The 18,980-nt window shown below is 46.7% G+C and overlaps 1 protein-coding gene across 2 annotated transcripts in view; it reads left to right on the forward strand.

Annotated features, from left to right (window-relative positions):
• Positions 1–18,980, forward strand: part of LOC146835426 (uncharacterized) — a 250,667-nt gene that overhangs the window by 27,670 nt on the left and 204,017 nt on the right. The window contains exon 2 of one of the 2 annotated variants that reach the window (XM_085600192.1): positions 6,297–6,440. The exons of the other annotated variant lie outside the window; for it this stretch is intronic. Within the exon in view, the coding sequence (XP_085456318.1) occupies positions 6,297–6,440 (144 nt within the window). The remainder of the gene's footprint in view (positions 1–6,296; positions 6,441–18,980) is intronic. 2 annotated transcript variants of the gene reach the window in all.

Here is an 18,980-nt window from a genome sequence, read left to right on the forward strand (position 1 = left end):
CTCCTGATGAATGGAAGAGGAAACACAAATCACTGGCGCACAATGGCCGTGTGACCCTCTCAATATAACAGATGTGCTGCCCGTGAGGCACATGACGCAGAGGGACATTTGTGGGGCCGCATTTTCTGAATCGCCCCCATAAACAGCTCTTGGGAGTAGTAGGGTGGTGCACTCAGGTGTGTGCCAGGGCAGACTTGTGTCTGAAGACCCAATACTGCCCAGTCCCATATTGTTGAACATAGGTTGCTGAGCTGGGGGAGTAGAGTGTTGTGCATACGTTGGGTGCGCCGTGCAACACAGTAGTAATGGGTTGTGAGCGTCAATGGTGTTTGTAAAACCCTGAATGGAAAAGAAGACAAACTAAGGTGGTTACCTGCGGAAGATGTTCATAAGCTTCTTCAAAGCAGCAAAAATCTCTTTCTCCTAGGACTGGCATTTGTTTCAAATGGCCCTTCGCAGTGTCAGGCTCACCTGGTTAATGATAGTCGTGTTGCTCAGTAGGATGGTTTGTTGAAATTGCCATCACTGGTGACTGACTTGCAGTCGAGGTGTCCTTTTTATGTCTCAGGTTAAAAGATATACTATTGATTGACCAAAGATTCCACTGCATGTTCAACAGGGGCTCAATTGGTTTCGAGGAAAATTGGTAGTATTCCGGTACTTGAGTGTGACCGACTGTGTGTAAAATGGCAGTGGTAAAAGGGAACAGGAATGGAAAATGCCCACGTTTAGCATTGGCTGGGAGCTGTTTGAGTAAAATGAGTATGAAGGTTGTTGTGAAAAGCCAGCATGGATTGTAGGGTTCCTCTGAGAGGATACAGTTATAGGTTTTCCATATCCAGTTTTGCTCTAACATGGCTGAAGGGACAGGCAGCAGAAATATAAAGGGGCGCGTTGCATCCTTCATAGGTATCCATACCAAGCATAATTGGCTCATATATGAATTTTCTAACAATCTAACATGGCATCCAGGGACAGCGCCACCTGGACCTAGAGCGGAGAACTGCAGCATCTTCTCAGGTAATGATAATGGCAATGCTACAAAGCCTTTTTGGTAATTAAACGTTTGGTATCAAGGCTTCCCTTGATCTCTGGGTGTGTAATGTCCCTTAAATGGTTCATAGATTTTTAAAGTCTTTGTTTCTATATAAACCAATAACAAACTTCTTTTCCTTAGCATCAACAAATGTCCAAGTAGCGTGTTTTGATGATTGCCACTCTAGGTTTGTTCATTGATCTAGGGGTATCCCATGGGCTGCATATCCTATTGTTTTCAACGTTTGCTCAGTAGGAAACAGTCACTTTAGATGTTTAGGGCCTTTGCTTGACATGACATCAAGAAGTGATTTTAAATATACGTTCACTGCCGGCTTTGTCCACAGTCTAGCCAAGTACAGAGCAGGTTTCCAGCTGATGGCAGACTCGATGCTGTGTTACCCCAGTTCATATCATAGGTTCTCCATCAGGTTGCTAGGGCCAAGATGCAGCTCAGTTCATTGGCAGTGGTTTTCAGGTTTTTTGGCATCTTGTTTGCCTTTTAAATCCCCATAAATCGACCCCTTTCTTGACCGAGGCGACTTCCTTCATTTTAGGCTTTTATCATTGGCCTTTCCGAGGTTCCGCCAATGCTGTCCCTGCATCGCAGTACGGGTCCCACATTCTCGCTCTGATATCACTCCCTTTTTCCAGTTTGCATGGCCCGACAATTTCTGGTCCCAGTGTATACCTAGGTATTCAATGGAGTCCACGTGCTCCAGAGCAGATCCACTCATTCAGAATGTTTTCTTCAGGTTTTTTTTTTGGTTTATAACTATGAAGTTTGTTTATTAACTCAGGATGTAACTTTGTTGGCATTGCATTGGTATTCAAAGTCTGTCAACGGGCGGTGCATTGCCAGCCCTGTTGGTGCTAAAAGTACTGCCTCCTCTGAGGACAAGTACTGGTGAGTTTTGCCTCCTATTGTTGATATGTAAAGGTTCAGCTCAAGCAGGAACCTTCCTACGTCATTCAAGTACAATTTAAACACTATAGGTGCCAATACGCAACTTTGACAGGTGTCTTCTTGGATTGGGAGTCAGATGTTCACTCCTCCATCCTTCCATATCTGACCCTGGCTGTGGTCCGGTGCCGGAGCCGTTGCAGCGGCATCAGTTGATTTTCAGACATCCATCACTCAAGGTAGACCAGAGGAGAGTTGTAGAAACCCAGTCAAATCTTGTTTTTAGGTCTATAAATGTTAATAACAAGGTGGAGTTCTTTAGCTTCACATAGTTTATACATGTGCAGTAGGCCCTCATTGCCTGGTCGATAGTGCCCCATCAGGTTCCAGATCCTGCCTGGAGACCGTCCAAGATGTGGTTGCTTTTGACCCAGTCTCGGATGCCTTTGAAGAATAGCTTCTGTACATTTTTGCGCAAGCATCGAACAGCCACCTTGGGCAAAAGTTTCCAGGGTCTGATCTGGAACTTTTTTTGAAATTACGAACTATATTCTCTGTTCTCCATGAGCAGGGCCCATCCCTGAATGAGGTGTTTCTGGTCCTAGTTTCACAATATTTCTGTTCCTATACAGTGCCGCGACATGTCGATGCCACTCTGTAGGCCAAATCCATATGTCCAAATTTGTGGGGGATCCACTGCCGCCCCATCTGACTAATTCTCAAAATTTACCTGAGTCATTTTTCCTCAATGCATTTTTTTTTTCCAGATCCAAGACTTTAAATTACAATTGTGTCTCTTTGAATTTATTTAATAATTAGCATTCCTTCTTTACGTTTTTTAAAAACCTCTCTTCTGCCTGCTTCGACTGTCTCTCTTTTAGGTCTTCCACCAGTGTCTGTTTTCTCTGTAGCATTCCTCATTGTACCACTCTAGGCCATTTAGAAAGCCATAGTTGTTTTTTTACATTTTGGGTTCAGCGGTTCTGATGAAGCTGGAGGGAAAATTTGAATATATCTACAAAACTTTGAATTGCATCTTTTTGGGGGGCTTCCTCTTGATTGATGATTTCTTGATATTTCCTTCTGAAGGGTTTGACTAGTGTATAGCTTTGAGCGCCAAGAATGGGTGATTTCTCCCGCTGGATTGCAGATGCCGTTGATGCTCCATACTAGGAAGAGGCGTGGAGCCTTGCAATGAAAAGATAATTATCTACGGTAATATTAGTTTTAGTTTTACTTCCAAGCTCTTGTGAGATCAGCCTAGTCTTGATTGTTGCAGATTCTAGTTCCTTGAGTATTTGCGAGCTGCTGTTATATGTGCCGGGGGAGTTCGACGTTGGAGATATCCGTTACCATGCTGTTGCGTCCTAGGGGGATGGGTTGTAGGTGCTTATCTATAGCAAGGCTAGCTTGGAGGCTTACTGCAGCATCAATGGAGATCCATACGGTTGACCACCCCTTAGTCTGCTCATTCTGCATTTCTTAGCTGGTACACCTAGCTGGATTAATAGCCATCCATTATGGTTTCTTCATATATTTCAGATTTCCTGGAAGCAGCATCTATCGAAAGGTTGTACAGAGGCAGCCTAGTCCTTGTCTTCTGTTTTCTGGTTTAACCCAGCAATATTCCAGCTCAATTTAGTGCTGACCCTTACTGAATCCTTTGACCAATGAAATGATTGCTTCTTAAAGCAGATTTCATGGAGACGCCAGATCGTGGTTATAACCCATGGTTGCGTTTTGTGCAATCTGATACAGTTGATGCTAGCCAGCCCCAAGAGTCACTATTTTGTCTGTGCTGGGTTTGTGCATTGTAGGTTACAACTTATTTTGTATGTGAATGGCAGCCATGTTTTGAGTGCAATGTGCATAATTCGCTTTCACGTAATTATGCAAAATGTCAGCATAATTGTGCCAAATTACTTGTAATTATGCGAAACACAAATTAGTTAGCGCTATATTTTACAGTGAAATTTATCTTTGTGTTATTTTTTGGTGTGAAAATGCATTTTGGGCCAAAAATGTGCAAAAACCAGACGCACCATGAACAACACATGTTTGTGTTGTGTTATTCTGGTGTGTTCCCAGGACATTTTTACAGTGAAAGGCACGTAATTATGCAATATAGCATAATGGCGTAATTTGGGGAATATCGTGTAACAAATGTAACACAAAAATCCTGAAATTATGTGAATTACACCAGTGTACTTCAAATTTCACTCGTTTCTAGTTTGAAATTGGCACAGGAAATCAGGGCAAAATCATAACCTTATCAGGACCGACTCCTGATATCCCACTATTTTTATGGAGACGAAATATTCAATGACTCCTAAATTGAAGGCTTGTTTAGAGAGGCAACCCTTTTAGTTTTTATTAATCAATTTCATTCTACCATGGCTGGAGTGATAGGCAACAGAAATATAAAAGGTACATGTTTTAGCATTATCTGTAGTCATCTTTAAGTAGAATTGACCTGCGAGTAGATTTTTCTAAATTCCCAATATTATGTCTAGCTACAGCAACGCCTACACAACAATTTTGTTCTAACAAAACAAGAGTTATACGATTAGATTTATTGTAAAAACCATAAAACTATAATGTTTGTCTGTTATGCTTTAGAATTATGTTTAAATGCTATAACTTAGAAAAGTGGAGATGGTCATGGACTTCTGCAGTGAGATCTTTTAACCATGTGTTGCTACAAGTAAGAATATAATGATTGATTAGAAAATCAATTGATTATATTTAGATGGTCATTGTTTTTTTAAAAATGTGTTCCTTTTATGTAAAAGGCTTTTATCATGAGCCATAAAAAAATAAAACATACAGAAAAACGGATACATTTAGATTCAAGCACATATGTGAACACTTTTTGAAGACTGTAAGATGACCCACTATAAGAATATAAACAATACATTAATAAATAATATTTGTAAAGCAAAATAGAATAATAATAGAAATATACGATCAAAGAAGGGTCTGATGGTTGTATCTCTTCATGAGGTTTATTGGAACTACTTTGATATGACATTCTAAGTAGATTTTTTATTTATTTATAGCTGTATGATGAAGCTTTTCTACAAATAATAATACACATGGATTCCTGATGTCTACTATATATTGTTCATTATACTTAAAATGACTGCAGAATCTTTGTAAAGTCCTGAAGAGCGCAAACTGAGTGTCATGATATACATGTTGGCTGAATTCTTGTAATAGTAAGACGATCATGGAATTAAGTAAACACGTGATTTGGATGAATTTCTGTAATTAATATTTTGGAAACATGTGCGCCCAGGACCTGAAGTACATATTCAAAGGTGCACCTATATTTGAAATAAGGCCATAGAATTGTCGTTCTCAAAGGTGCCAGTTAATTTTTCAAAATAGTAGTAATAGTTTTAAGTATGGAAATAATGTAATGAGTAAACAATTTTAAAGTTTGCATAAAAGATAACAACTAATTTAGAGAATGATATCCCAAAGGTATAGAAACGAGAAAAATATGAGGGAAAAATAAATAGAGAAGAAACATTAGGGAAAAAAACAAAAAAGTGCTAGGGACAGATTCCAGAACTTAGAATAATAATAAGAACAAAGGATATGTAGCATGAACAAGGCTCCCTGCTGGAATACTGCATCAACTTTATGAAGATAGCATCAAGAACTAGAAAAGATTTTGAAGGTTTTGCGTGCAAAGTATCTCTTTTCTTCTGCATTTTTTTTATTTATTCTTGGAGCTTCATTTGATCCTCAGAGGAGGTGTTTTCATGAAACAGAGATAAAGAAGTCCATGGTCTATATCTTGTTGCTTTAATGCAGGTCTCATTCCCAGAAATGATTTTTTCTTGAATTTTCTAGCATTAGATAGGTCTTGAGGAATATAAATATTGGGACTAAAATAACCTTTTAATCTATTTTACCTCCTTGGGGATCTGTAACAGGTTACTTCATTGAAGAGAGTATTGCTACTGCTGTGGCTTTGTCGTGCTTGCGAGTGGAGTGAGTCCTTCTCCCCATCGGATACGCTCACTGAATTCTAAGAGGGATTTCACAAACCAACAATCATAGGGATAACTTTCATCAAGTGTTTCAGCCTGTTGTCCCCTATGTTTGGTAGACCAAAACATCTCAGGTTATATCTCCTGTGTCTGTTCTCAAGGTCGTGATGGCACATAGGCTTCCAATGTATCTGCCTTTCTTAATAAATCCTGTACCCCGGTTACTCTTTGCTCCACATACAAAATCCTTCTTTCCGCAGCCAGCCATCTATCTTCTATTTGTTGTACTTTCTTGTTAGTGGCACCCATGAAAGGCGGAGGCACTCTAACTCCATTCCTTATTTTGTCTAGAATAGGATTGGGAGAGGGCTCGATCGGAAATGGAAGGTCATGTGAACCCTTTTGGGGTGGAGTCCAGAAGAAGCAGAGGGAACCTTTGTGTTGTACTGCTTTTCAGAAGACATATTGACCAGAGCAGAGCGAATGCAGTTATGTTCTTGGTAAGTAATAATGTAAACAAACTTAGTGTAATAGTTAGAATAATTGTAAAAATAACAGCACCGCCATGAGAAACAAGTAGAAGAGCGGCATGAGGATCCCGAGGGGTCATCTATGACTTCAGGGCCCGCAAGGTAGGCAGGAAAAGACAAACAGGAAGGGGGAGTAGTTTGAGAAGCGCCTGTGTAATGCCTTTTATTGAAACACTCTGGATCATACTCCAAGGTATGTGTGTTTTACTTGCTTTAGGGCATAATACATAGACAGAGTGAGATATGTGGAAGGCTTTATACCATCATTCATTGCTATATCTCACGCAAAGTAATGCGAGGTGAAGCAAGTCACTAAATAAATAACTGTATAAGATTTTTGATGGAAATGGGCACAAAAAGACCATGCAGAACAGCATAAGACTGCTTTAAGGAAGACCTCTGCAAAGGAAAACCCCATGTATGTCAAGCCCATCTCTTCCGGCTTGAGTCCGTGATGAGCCAGCATCAAGCCCTCCATGGATCGGGGCCATCTTTCCTTGCGTAAGACAATCTAGGGACTGCCCTAAGACAAGTCGGTTCGAAGTCTGAATGCTGAGTTTTGATTTTTACCATCAAAAACAGCAAATATCAGCTCTGCACCCAAATGCAACTGCCTGCATCCTTCTCCAACCCTCGCGGTGTGTAGCTGAGTCTAATCCTCTGCGGTCTCCGCCGCTCCCTTCTGATTCACGGCCATCGTTTGCAGTGCTCAGTACTTAGGTGGTGCTAACTGTGTTTGGTGAGCAGTTTGCATTCTCTGTAGGTTCCCTGCTCTCAGGGTTGAGCTTAATAGTTTTGCTTAGTGTTTTTAAACTATAAATCTATCCGAAATAGATTTTATACAATTAGTTCAATTAAGATTAGGGTAGGTTCTCATTTAAACAAAGATAAAATGTAGATTTGCACACAATCTCACCACATATTAAATTAGAGCTAAATACAATACGCCAATAGATATTATACTCAAAGATAAAATCATAAGAACATCAAATATGCTGTCATTGAATAATCTTGAAGGGACACCTTGAAACCAGCGTAGGTCTTATACTCGTCTTTCAGTGAGCCACTGAACAGTAAAAACCAGCCTGTTCTTCAGAATAACATCATCATTTCAATAATCTCCATTGAAATGTATCATATGTAAATTCACCTCACACATACTCATTGTGAATATCTTGAAAACCTGGCACATTGCTCCTATTTAGTTGTTTGATGAGCAGCCGGTGCTCTTTCTGTAGGGTCACTGCTGCAACGCACCCTCTGCACTTGTGCACACGGTGCTCTTCCTGTAGGGTCACAGCTGCAACTCACCCTCTGCTCTTGTGCACCCGGTGCTCTTCCTGTAGGGCCACAGCTTTAAGTCCCTGTTTGCACTTGTGCACCCTGTGCTCTTCCTGTAGGGTCACAGCTTCAAGTCACCGTTTGCACTTGTGCACCCTGTGCTCTTCCTGTAGGGTCACAGCTTCAAGTCCCTGTTTGCACTTGTGCACCCTGTGCTCTTCCTGTAGGGTCACAGCTTCAACTCACCCTCTGCTCTTGTGCACCCGGTGCTCTTCCTGTAGGGTCACAGCTGGGGCTCACCCTCTGCACTTGTGCACACGGTGCTCTTCCTGTAGGGTCACAGCTTCAATTCACCCTCTGCTCTTGTGCACCCCGTGCTCTTCCTGTAGGGCCACAGCTTCAAGTCCCTGTTTGCACTTGTGCACCCTGTGCTCTTCCTGTAGGGTCACAGCTTCAAGTCACCGTTTGCACTTGTGCACCCTGTGCTCTTCCTGTAGGGTCACAGCTTCAAGTCCCTGTTTGCACTTGTGCACCCTGTGCTCTTCCTGTAGGGTCACAGTTTCAAGTCACCGTTTGCACTTGTGCAGCCAGTGCTCTTCCTGTAGGGTCACAGCTTCATCTCACCCTCTGCTCTTGTGCACCCCGTGCTCTTCCTGTAGGGCCACAGCTGAAACTCTCCTTCTGCTCTTGTGCACCCGGTGCTCTTCCTGTATGGTCACAGCTTCAAGTCACCGTTTGCACTTGTGCACCCTGTGCTCTTCCTGTAGGGTCACAGCTTCAACTCACCCTTTGCTCTTGTGCACCCGGTGCTCTTCCTGTAGGGTCACAGCTGCAACTCACCCTCGGCTCTTGTTCACCCGGTGCTCTTCCTGTAGGGTCACAGATGCAACTCACCTTCTGCTCTTGTGCACCCGGTGCTCTTCCTGTAGGGTCACAGATGCAACTCACCCTCTGCTCTTGTGCACCCAGTGCTCTTCCTGTAGGACCACAGCTTCAAGTCCCTGTTTGCACTTGTGCACCCTGTGCTCTTCCTGTAGGGTCACAGCTTCAAGTCACCGTTTGCACTTGTGCACCCTGTGCTCTTCCTGTAGGGTCACAGCTTCAAGTCCCTGTTTGCACTTGTGCACCCTGTGCTCTTCCTGTAGGGTCACAGCTTCAAGTCACCGTTTGCACTTGTGCACCCAGTGCTCTTCCTGTAGGGTCACAGCTTCATCTCACCCTCTGCTCTTGTGCACCCCGTGCTCTTCCTGTAGGGCCACAGCTGAAACTCTCCTTCTGCTCTTGTGCACCCGGTGCTCTTCCTGTATGGTCACAGCTTCAAGTCACCGTTTGCACTTGTGCACCCTGTGCTCTTCCTGTAGGGTCACAGCTTCAACTCACCCTTTGCTCTTGTGCACCCGGTGCTCTTCCTGTAGGGTCACAGCTGCAACTCACCCTCGGCTCTTGTTCACCCGGTGCTCTTCCTGTAGGGTCACAGATGCAACTCACCTTCTGCTCTTGTGCACCCTGTGCTCTTCCTGTAGGGTCACAGATGCAACTCACCCTCTGCTCTTGTGCACCCAGTGCTCTTCCTGTAGGGTCACAGCTGGGACTCACCTTCTGCTCTTGTGCACCCGGTGCTCTTCCTGTAGGGTCACAGCTGGGACTCACTTTCTGCTCTTGTGCACCTGGTGCTCTTCCTGTAGGGTCACAGCTTCAACTCACTCTCTGCTCTTGTGCACCCAGTGCTCTTCCTGTAGGGTCACAGCTTCAACTCACCCTCTGCTCTTGTGCACCCCGTGCTCTTCCTGTAGGGTCACAGCTTCACCTCACCCTCTGCTCTTGTGCACCCAGTGCTCTTCCTGTAGGGTCACAGCTTCAAGTCACCGTTTGCACTTGTGCACCCGGTGCTCTTCCTGTAGGGTCACAGCTGCAACGCACCCTCTGCTCTTGTCCACTCGGTGCTCTTCCTATAGAGTCACAGCTCCAATGCACCCTCTGCTCTTGTGCACCCGCTGCTCTTCTTGTAGGGTCACAGCTGGGACTCACCTTCTGCTCTTGTGCACCCAGTGCTCATCCTGTAGGGTCACAGCTGCAACTCACCCTCTGCTCTTGTGCACCCGGTGCTCTTCCTGTAGGGTCACAGCTGGGACTCACTTCTGCTCTTGTGCACCCGGTGCTCTTCCTGTAGGGTCACAGCTGCAACTCACTCTCTGCTCTTGTGCACCCGGTGCTCTTCCTGTAGGGTCACAGCTGGGACTCACTTCTGCTCTTGTGCACCCGGTGCTCTTCCTGTAGGGTCACAGCTGCAACTCACCCTCTGCTCTTGTGCACCCGGTGCTCTTCCTGTAGGGTCACAGCTGCAACTCACCCTCTGCTCTTGTGCACCCGGTGCTCTTCCTGTAGGGTCACAGCTGGGGCTCACCCTCTGCACTTGTGCACACGGTGCTCTTCCTGTAGGGTCACAGCTTCAATTCACCCTCTGCTCTTGTGCACCCCGTGCTCTTCCTGTAGGGCCACAGCTTCAAGTCCCTGTTTGCACTTGTGCACCCTGTGCTCTTCCTGTAGGGTCACAGCTTCAAGTCACCGTTTGCACTTGTGCACCCTGTGCTCTTCCTGTAGGGTCACAGCTTCAAGTCCCTGTTTGCACTTGTGCACCCTGTGCTCTTCCTGTAGGGTCACAGCTGCAACTCACCCTCTGCTCTTGTGCACCCGGTGCTCTTCCTGTAGGGTCACAGCTGGGACTCACTTCTGCTCTTGTGCACCCGGTGCTCTTCCTGTAGGGTCACAGCTGCAACTCACCCTCTGCTCTTGTGCACCCGGTGCTCTTCCTGTAGGGTCACAGCTGCAACTCACCCTCTGCTCTTGTGCACCCGGTGCTCTTCCTGTAGGGTCACAGCTGGGGCTCACCCTCTGCACTTGTGCACACGGTGCTCTTCCTGTAGGGTCACAGCTTCAATTCACCCTCTGCTCTTGTGCACCCCGTGCTCTTCCTGTAGGGCCACAGCTTCAAGTCCCTGTTTGCACTTGTGCACCCTGTGCTCTTCCTGTAGGGTCACAGCTTCAAGTCACCGTTTGCACTTGTGCACCCTGTGCTCTTCCTGTAGGGCCAAAGCTGAAACTCTCCTTCTGCTCTTGTGCACCCGGTGCTCTTCCTGTATGGTCACAGCTTCAAGTCACCGTTTGCACTTGTGCACCCTGTGCTCTTCCTGTAGGGTCACAGCTTCAACTCACCCTTTGCTCTTGTGCACCCGGTGCTCTTCCTGTAGGGTCACAGCTGCAACTCACCCTCGGCTCTTGTTCACCCGGTGCTCTTCCTGTAGGGTCACAGATGCAACTCACCTTCTGCTCTTGTGCACCCGGTGCTCTTCCTGTAGGGTCACAGATGCAACTCACCCTCTGCTCGTATGCACCCAGTGCTCTTCCTGTAGGGTCACAGCTGGGACTCACCTTCTGCTCTTGTGCACCCGGTGCTCTTCCTGTAGGGTCACAGCTGGGACTCACCTTCTGCTCTTGTGCACCTGGTGCTCTTCCTGTAGGGTCACAGCTGGGACTCACCTTCTGCTCTTGTGCACCCGGTGCTCTTCCTGTAGGGTCACAGCTTCAACTCACCCTCTGCTCTTGTGCACCCCGTGCTCTTCCTGTAGGGTCACAGCTTCACCTCACCCTCTGCTCTTGTGCACCCGGTGCTCTTCCTGTAGGGTCACAGCTTCAAGTCACCGTTTGCACTTGTGCACTCGGTGCTCTTCCTATAGAGTCACAGCTCCAATGCACCCTCTGCTCTTGTGCACCCACTGCTCTTCTTGTAGGGTCACAGCTGGGACTCACCTTCTGCTCTTGTGCACCCAGTGCTCATCCTGTAGGGTCACAGCTGCAACTCACCCTCTGCTCTTGTGCACCCGGTGCTCTTCCTGTAGGGTCACAGCTGGGACTCACTTCTGCTCTTGTGCACCCGGTGCTCTTCCTGTAGGGTCACAGCTGCAACTCACCCTCTGCTCTTGTGCACCCGGTGCTCTTCCTGTAGGGTCACAGCTGCAACTCACCCTCTGCTCTTGTGCACCCGGTGCTCTTCCTGTAGGGTCACAGCTGGGGCTCACCCTCTGCTCTTGTGCACCCCGTGCTCTTCCTGTAGGGTCACAGCTGCAACTCACCCTCTGATCTTGTGCACCCGGTGCTCTTCCTGTAGGGTCACAGCTGGGACTCACCCTCTGCTCTTGTGCACCCGGTGCTCTTCCTGTAGGGTCACAGCTGCAACTCACTCTCTGATCTTGTGCACTCGGTGCTCTTCCTATAGAGTCACAGCTCCAACGCACCCTCTGCTCTTGTGCACCCGGTGCTCTTCTTGTAGGGTCACAGTTGGGACTCACCTTCTGCTCTTGTGCACCCAGTGCTCTTCCTTTAGGGTCACAGCTGCAACTCACCCTTTCCTAATATGGAGCCCCGCGGGGAGGTCCTGATGGATACGAAGATGTTTTTTCTTTTTACGCTTCTTAGTCTGCAGTCTGATGGTGAACTGGCTGCGGGTGCTCATAGATTCACCTGAGATGGATTCACCTTTTCAGTGCCCCATCAGCACACCTCTCTCACCTCTTGCTGCCTTGTATAGGCTCTGTCAGTGGTGGAGAGCCAGCCTCAAGTAGATGTTATACCTCCAGAGCAGCTCTAACTCTGACCACCACGGTGCACGAACACTGGGAAAGAAAGCGCACTTGGTGCCGATCCTTCCTTCTGGAATAGGCCACGGTGGCCCCTCCATCTGGGACCTCTGTCCTGTCCTGTCCAGAAAGCAAACAATCTTGGAGTTCTATTGTATGAACAGTTGTATTTTTTTGATCAAATCAACCTGGTTACTTCACCGTGATTTTATCTTCTAAGAGTGCTCAGGAAAGTCCTCCCTTCCATCCCGATGGAAATGCGGAAAATGGTTGTGGTAGCCCTGGAACTGTCTCGAATAGACTATGGCGATGCGTCATACCTGGGCACTCGAAAATGTTTGCTTCTGAAGCTTCCATCGCTTCAAAACGCGGCAGCGCGTCTTCTCTTGGGCATTCCAAAATGTGCCCCCATCTCTAAAGGGATTAGTACCTTCACTGGCTGCCTGTTAGGAAAATAATTAAATGGAAGGTACTGTGAATAGTGCACAGTGGTGACCTGGTCTACTTCCTGGAGATGTTTGTGTGGCACGTTCCTGGCCGGAATCTGAGATCAGGTCTGACAAGAATTGTCTCAGCGCAAAGAATTACAAAAGCCAGATGGGGTGAGAGAAGTTTCTTCTTCGTAGCTGGTAAACTTTGGAACTCCATGCCAATGGGACTGGATCCCAATCTAATCCATTGGTGTAGGAGAGTGGCATCGACTGCATAGCTGCCCCCAACCTTTTGCTGATGTTTTGACTGTTTTATGACTCTAGCCAGACTGTGGTCCTGCTATCCAGAACCCCAGGCTATCTGCTTCCTCTCTAAAGTGCTGTGAGTACCCTAGGTACAACCCAATTGGATACTGAGGATACCCTATCAGCCCCTTGTAGATGGTACCCTAGGTAACCAGGGCATGGGTCCCTCAGAGGCCTACCAGGGGCTGCAGCACCTATTGTGCCACCCCTGGGGCAGCCATACCAAATGACACCACCAGACCACTACTGTAGTCTGGGTAAGGTGGTGCTTGCACCCCTTACAGGGATATAGGTACCCTGTATCCCACCTATGTACAGCACATATATTCTCATAGGTCACCCCTCAAGCAGGCCTTGCTAATCCTACAAGGCAGGGTGCTGAGATATGTGTGAGGGGGGACCCCTACCTGAGTAGGGCCCCTCTGCAACCTTCATTAAAACTAGTGTGAGGTTTTTTGTAGTGCAGCCATACCATATACTCTTAACCGCATTATAAGTAATCGCGATAGCGTGATAACTTAAGAGTGGCTGCACAGAACTATATATCGTGTTTGGTGTCAAAAATGTAGGAATCATACCCCCAGTCCAGCCATGGGCATGAGGGCATGATTCCCCCCTGCTAGAGGAGCGATATGGGAAAAGCGGCAGAATTTAGACACCAATTTAAAAGTGCACACGTATCACAAAATGGATGCTACCCGCCACCCACACAACTCTGGCTGCCTGTTGCTGGGCAGAACTACAGCCACGGCAGCTGGACAATAGGGATCCTGTTTCAGGGAGGTGCTCCCACCTCCCCAGACAGACTATGTGGATTGGAACTGGGTGGGTGCACCAAGGGATGCCTTTCAAAGTTGCACGTAGGCTGCTACAGCGCCTACATTCTGCACACACCGCCTGGAACCGGTTATGGGGCATCCTGCCCCTCGCCCTGGCGGGAAACACACAAAGGGGAGAGGGTGTAGCCACCCTTTCCCGCCTGAACTCTCATTGGTGGGCTCTGATTTAGCCACCCCCCTATACCTCTGGATAAAGGTGAATAACGTGGCCCCAGAGCCTCAGATTAATCTTGGACTTCAAAGACTTGAACCTTCGACTTGCAGCCGCACAGCTGAATGAAGAAATCTCCCTTGGGGTAAAGGAGTTACCCCCCTGCTTGGCAGGCACCTGAAACACTGCAAGTGACCTGGTTGGTATTTTGCTGCTCCTACGGACATCAACGACTCCTATCTACCTTGAGGTGGGTTTCCAAGCATCCCAGAGGCCAGTGAGTGTGCACAGCAAAGCTTAGCACCGTGGACCCCGTGGGTGCCGAGATCCCCAATACCCCAGGGCACCGGCCACCTCTTCCACAGCACATGACCCCGACCAGTGGGGAAGTTGTGCTTTGGCCCATTTATCAGCCAACCTCTCAGCATCATCTGTGCCAATGATCGACGCCCTAGCCTGCTCGGGCGACCCGTGGGTGCATCTTTACGCACGCCAAATTGCTGCCTCCTGCGGTCCCTTGTCTCTCGACTGGTGGGCCCTAGCGGAGGTCAATCTTTACTTCTAAGAGTTCCCCTGGTTGCTCCAGGCCTGCTCTTCAGTATCCTCACTGGAGACCCCTCTCAGACCTCGTGGTCTGCACCAGCCGCCGATTAGTGAATCTTGCGTGGGTTGCGGTTGCCAAGGCTTAATGGATCCAATCCGGACACTAACACCGCAGCGACCCTCATCCTTCGTGGGACAGTTGCCCTCCAGAAGCTGGCCTTCCTTGAAGCCTCCCGGAGCCCGTGGCTGCTGATCCAAGCTGTACCTTTTTCCACTTGAAGCACCCGACATTGAAGAGCTCTTTGCCTTGAGCCCCCTGGTCACTCTGCCGTGACCCAGACTCTGTCCCCTCGGCTTTCAGGTCCTTCTCTTCAAGATCTACATCTTCAATCTTCACGACATCGACGACGCTTTTGGCTAGCAGCAGTTTTGTACATTTTCCCATTGAAAATCAACCCGCGACCCGACATCGAAAACGACCTATGCACCCGGCTTCCCTGGGGCAGGTAACAGTGGTACCTCGGTACTCTCGTGGGTGGAGGCCCTTCAAAAGCTTAACTATAAGTTGCCAAACTTAAACTCCTGCTAGAAGTGTTTTTAAACTTGTAAATTTCAACCGCGACATTCTCCATAGGCTTTAATAGAGATCCCGACAGTAGCTTCTGCCACTGCACGCGTCTCCCGTGGGTCCCCTTCCTCACTACCTTGGGTGATTTCACAAGGGGCCAGCGACCCTAAATGCCCTAGGCATTGTCTGTAGAATTGTCGTGGTTCTTATACCACTTTTTTTATATATGGTTTGGTCCCCCCCTGGGGCCCTATGATTCCAGTGCTATTTATTGTAACTATCAATGCTTGTTTGAATTGTAACTTTGCCTCTAGCCTCATAAAGAGACTTGTGGGACTATTCTTAGAATAAATACATATATTTTATATATATACCTGTGTGGACTACTCTTTCATTTGGTCATTCAAGAGGTTATCTATGGTAAAACAATAAGCTTAACACTCCTTCAAGACTTAGCCTGAAGGCTGCTCTCCACAGCTACCACTAGGATAGCTTTCTTTAAAGGTTGTCTTTAACCTATCACCATAAGAGTCGAATTGGACTGGTGCAAGGTGGCCACTATAACTAGTGACCAGCATATGCCAGGCCAACTTCTCACAATTGGCATTTAGAAAGCTGCTAAAAACCTGTTTGTCTACTAATGACATAAAATAAACAGTCTGTTTTCCACCTTTCAGAATTACTAGTGCTAAGTCTCCTTGGCAATTGCGTGCTCAAACCATTTCTTTCTTGCTTACTTACTTTTGGTGAGGTAATCGGGTGCTTGAGATATATATTTCAATATCTCAAAGGTTCACACCAAAGCCGCCGCTCACTTTCCAGGTGGGTGCTGCCACAGAGCAGCGGTATACCGCATACATTCTTGGAAATTTCTCTGCTCGCACAAAGTCCGTGGCGCACACACGAGTTGGTTCAATTCAATCGTAATTTATTATTCCACCATAGCTGACAAACGCGTTTCAGCCTTAACGGCCTTTGTCAATGTATATATGTGTGTGTGTGTGTATATATATATATATATATATATATATATATATATATATATATATATATATATATATATATGCTTTATACTTACTTGCAACATACTCTTTTGTTAAAAGGCATATGCATTGTAAACTTTTCGCTCCTCATTGACGGAGGATCGTCGCCCCACTGGCTCAGAGCCAGCAAGTGAATAGTAAAACGATGCTCTATTATCGTTTTATTTTTCATTTGCCGGCTCTCAGCCAGCGTGTGCAGGGAGGGGTGGGGCCGGGGCATGGGTGGGGGGGGGAGGAGGAGTGCTATGTTCACTCCTAAGTGTGCATGTGTGTTTGGCTGGCCGTCTCAGGCCGGTCAAACACACACGTGCACTTAGGTGTCTCCAACCTGGCTGAATTGTACAGCCAGTTTGGAGAAACTGCACAGACTCCCTGTCCTGAGCAGGGCATCTTTTCAGCCTGCTCAGGCGCATCCCCATGCTGCTTTCATAGCATGAGAGCAGCCAGGGAATTGCACAGGGAGTCTGTCGCAGTGTATGCTGGGAGCCTGGGGCGAGGAAGAGCCCACGGCAGCGCCATGGGGGAGGTGGAGGGCAGCTTTGGGTAAGTTCCATTTTTAAATAATTATCTCCCGTGCTGCCCTACCACCCTATGTTTGTATTGGCTGCCACTGAAAGTCATTTGCGTTGTAATGGATTTGCGGTATTGGTATTGCCTGGAAATGGCTGCGTTGTAAAAGTTGTTTCCCGTGGTAGTGGGGTATCGAGCACCAGGGTGGTGGTCCCTGCATGACCGTCACTGTAGGTGTTGTTCGTTCAATTCCCTTCTCCCCGATTGAAAGCTCTAAACACTTGTCCGAGCTTTTACTGGGAGGCTTGTGTCAAAATGTTCCTGTTTCACCCTAAGTGCACAGGAAATAGCAAATCTCTGACTTATTAAGATATTTCTGTTATTGATTTTCTGCTTTTCTCTTTTGAACTAGTCAGAAAATGGACGATTTTTTTAAAACTCATTTGGATTTTTTTTACACTTTGATGTGATGGTCAAAGGTATTTTTTACAACAAATATAAAGAAGGGGTCTCTACCTATGATTTTCAGAACGTACAATGTATCGTTTTTTAGGTATATCAACACTAAGACTAAGACAGAGGGAAAAAGGAGATAATTAAATCAGAACATGATCAAAATAGAAATTTATAAGTGTTTATTTTTTTTATTTTTTTAATTAGATCGATTTCAGACAGATGAATTCAGTACATTGACTGATGAATAATTGATACAAAAAACCTTTCAAAATAACAATGAAAATACTAGACAAGGTCCCAGGCGTACTCAAATACTCACTGACTTACACATTCATACCAAAATCAATCCACAACATCAGCACTCAAATCACACATTCACATATAAAAAGAATACTCAATTAATGAACAAGGCTCAATATGTACACAAAATCATATGAACATTCAAGGTCGTGTTAAGTGACATATGTTCAAATTTGAGGAATTAGGACTTGGGTGGGCCACATGTAGACGCCGACGCGCGTCTCGGTGAAAGCACCGAAATGTTGGTGCCACCTTCCTCAGGGTGAACAGAACCAAGGTCTTAATATAACTTTGTGCTGGGACCTGTGAGATCACATACAAGGTAAAAGCAGGATAGCTCAGGTTAGGGTCAATCAATGCGTAAGCTGGGATAATTCTAATAGCAGAATGGACGCTCTCGGAATCAAGGACGAGTTCCTAATCAAAGGAATTCCGAGTGCGAGAAAAATGGTCTGCCGATCCTGAGTAAACAGGGCTTTAGAGGGCCTTGGAAAGATGGTGTAGCGTCATCTTCGTGAAGTCCACGGGAAGGATCCTCGTGGTAAAATAGGAACAAGGCTGATGTAGCGCGAGTAGACACGGAGAGCTGTCAATCCAGAGGGCTCCGAGCAGGGACAAAAAAGCCTCAGGTGGAACTCATCGGTCCGGAGTATTTTTTATTCTGCTTTCCATCATGTTCCACCATTTATCATTTTTACACAGGACCACGCTGGGGTAATTGATGTACCTTTGCTATTTTTGTCTATCAACGTTTGTATGGAACCATTCAGTTCTTTATAGCTTGTCTACGTTGCATTGTAGTTGTTGACACCTGCCTCCCAAACCTCTCCCTGCCCCGGGAGAGTTAATCTTTTTGGTTTGGTTCTGCTTTCTAAAGGGGAGCCAAGGGTACTTCAAGGAGACTTTAGGGCTCCTTTTGTGAGCACTTGGTCACACACACACACACGCACACGCACACGCACACCCCCCTCCTTTGAGGGCTACAAGAGAGGAGGAGAGAGATTGTCAGACTTTTTGAAGCGCTCAGGTCATCACCCTCTGATGTCCCGGGGTCCGTCCTCTATGGCTCTGCCGAAACAACCTCTTGAGCTCTTGACACTCGGTGGCAGTAATGATGAGCAGTCACAGGCTTTGTACAAAGGTAGTGTGCAGGGGTCCAAACTTGGAACTCAACCATCAACCTCTGATGTCCCGGGGTTCGTCCTACTATGGCTCTGCAGAAATAACCTCTTGAGCTCTTGACACTCGGTGGCAGTAATGATGAGCAGTCACAGGCTTTGTACAAAGGTAGTGTGCAGGGGTCCAAACTTGGAACTCAACCATCAACCTCTGATGTCCCGGGGTTCGTCCTACTATGGCTCTGCAGAAATAACCTCTTGAGCTCTTGACACTCGGTGGCAGTAATGATGAGCAGTCACAGGCTTTGTACAAAGGTAGTGTGCAGGGGT

This window comes from Triturus cristatus, chromosome 4_2 (assembly GCF_964204655.1).
Source record: "Triturus cristatus chromosome 4_2, aTriCri1.1, whole genome shotgun sequence".
Classification (NCBI taxonomy): Eukaryota; Metazoa; Chordata; class Amphibia; order Caudata; family Salamandridae; genus Triturus; species Triturus cristatus.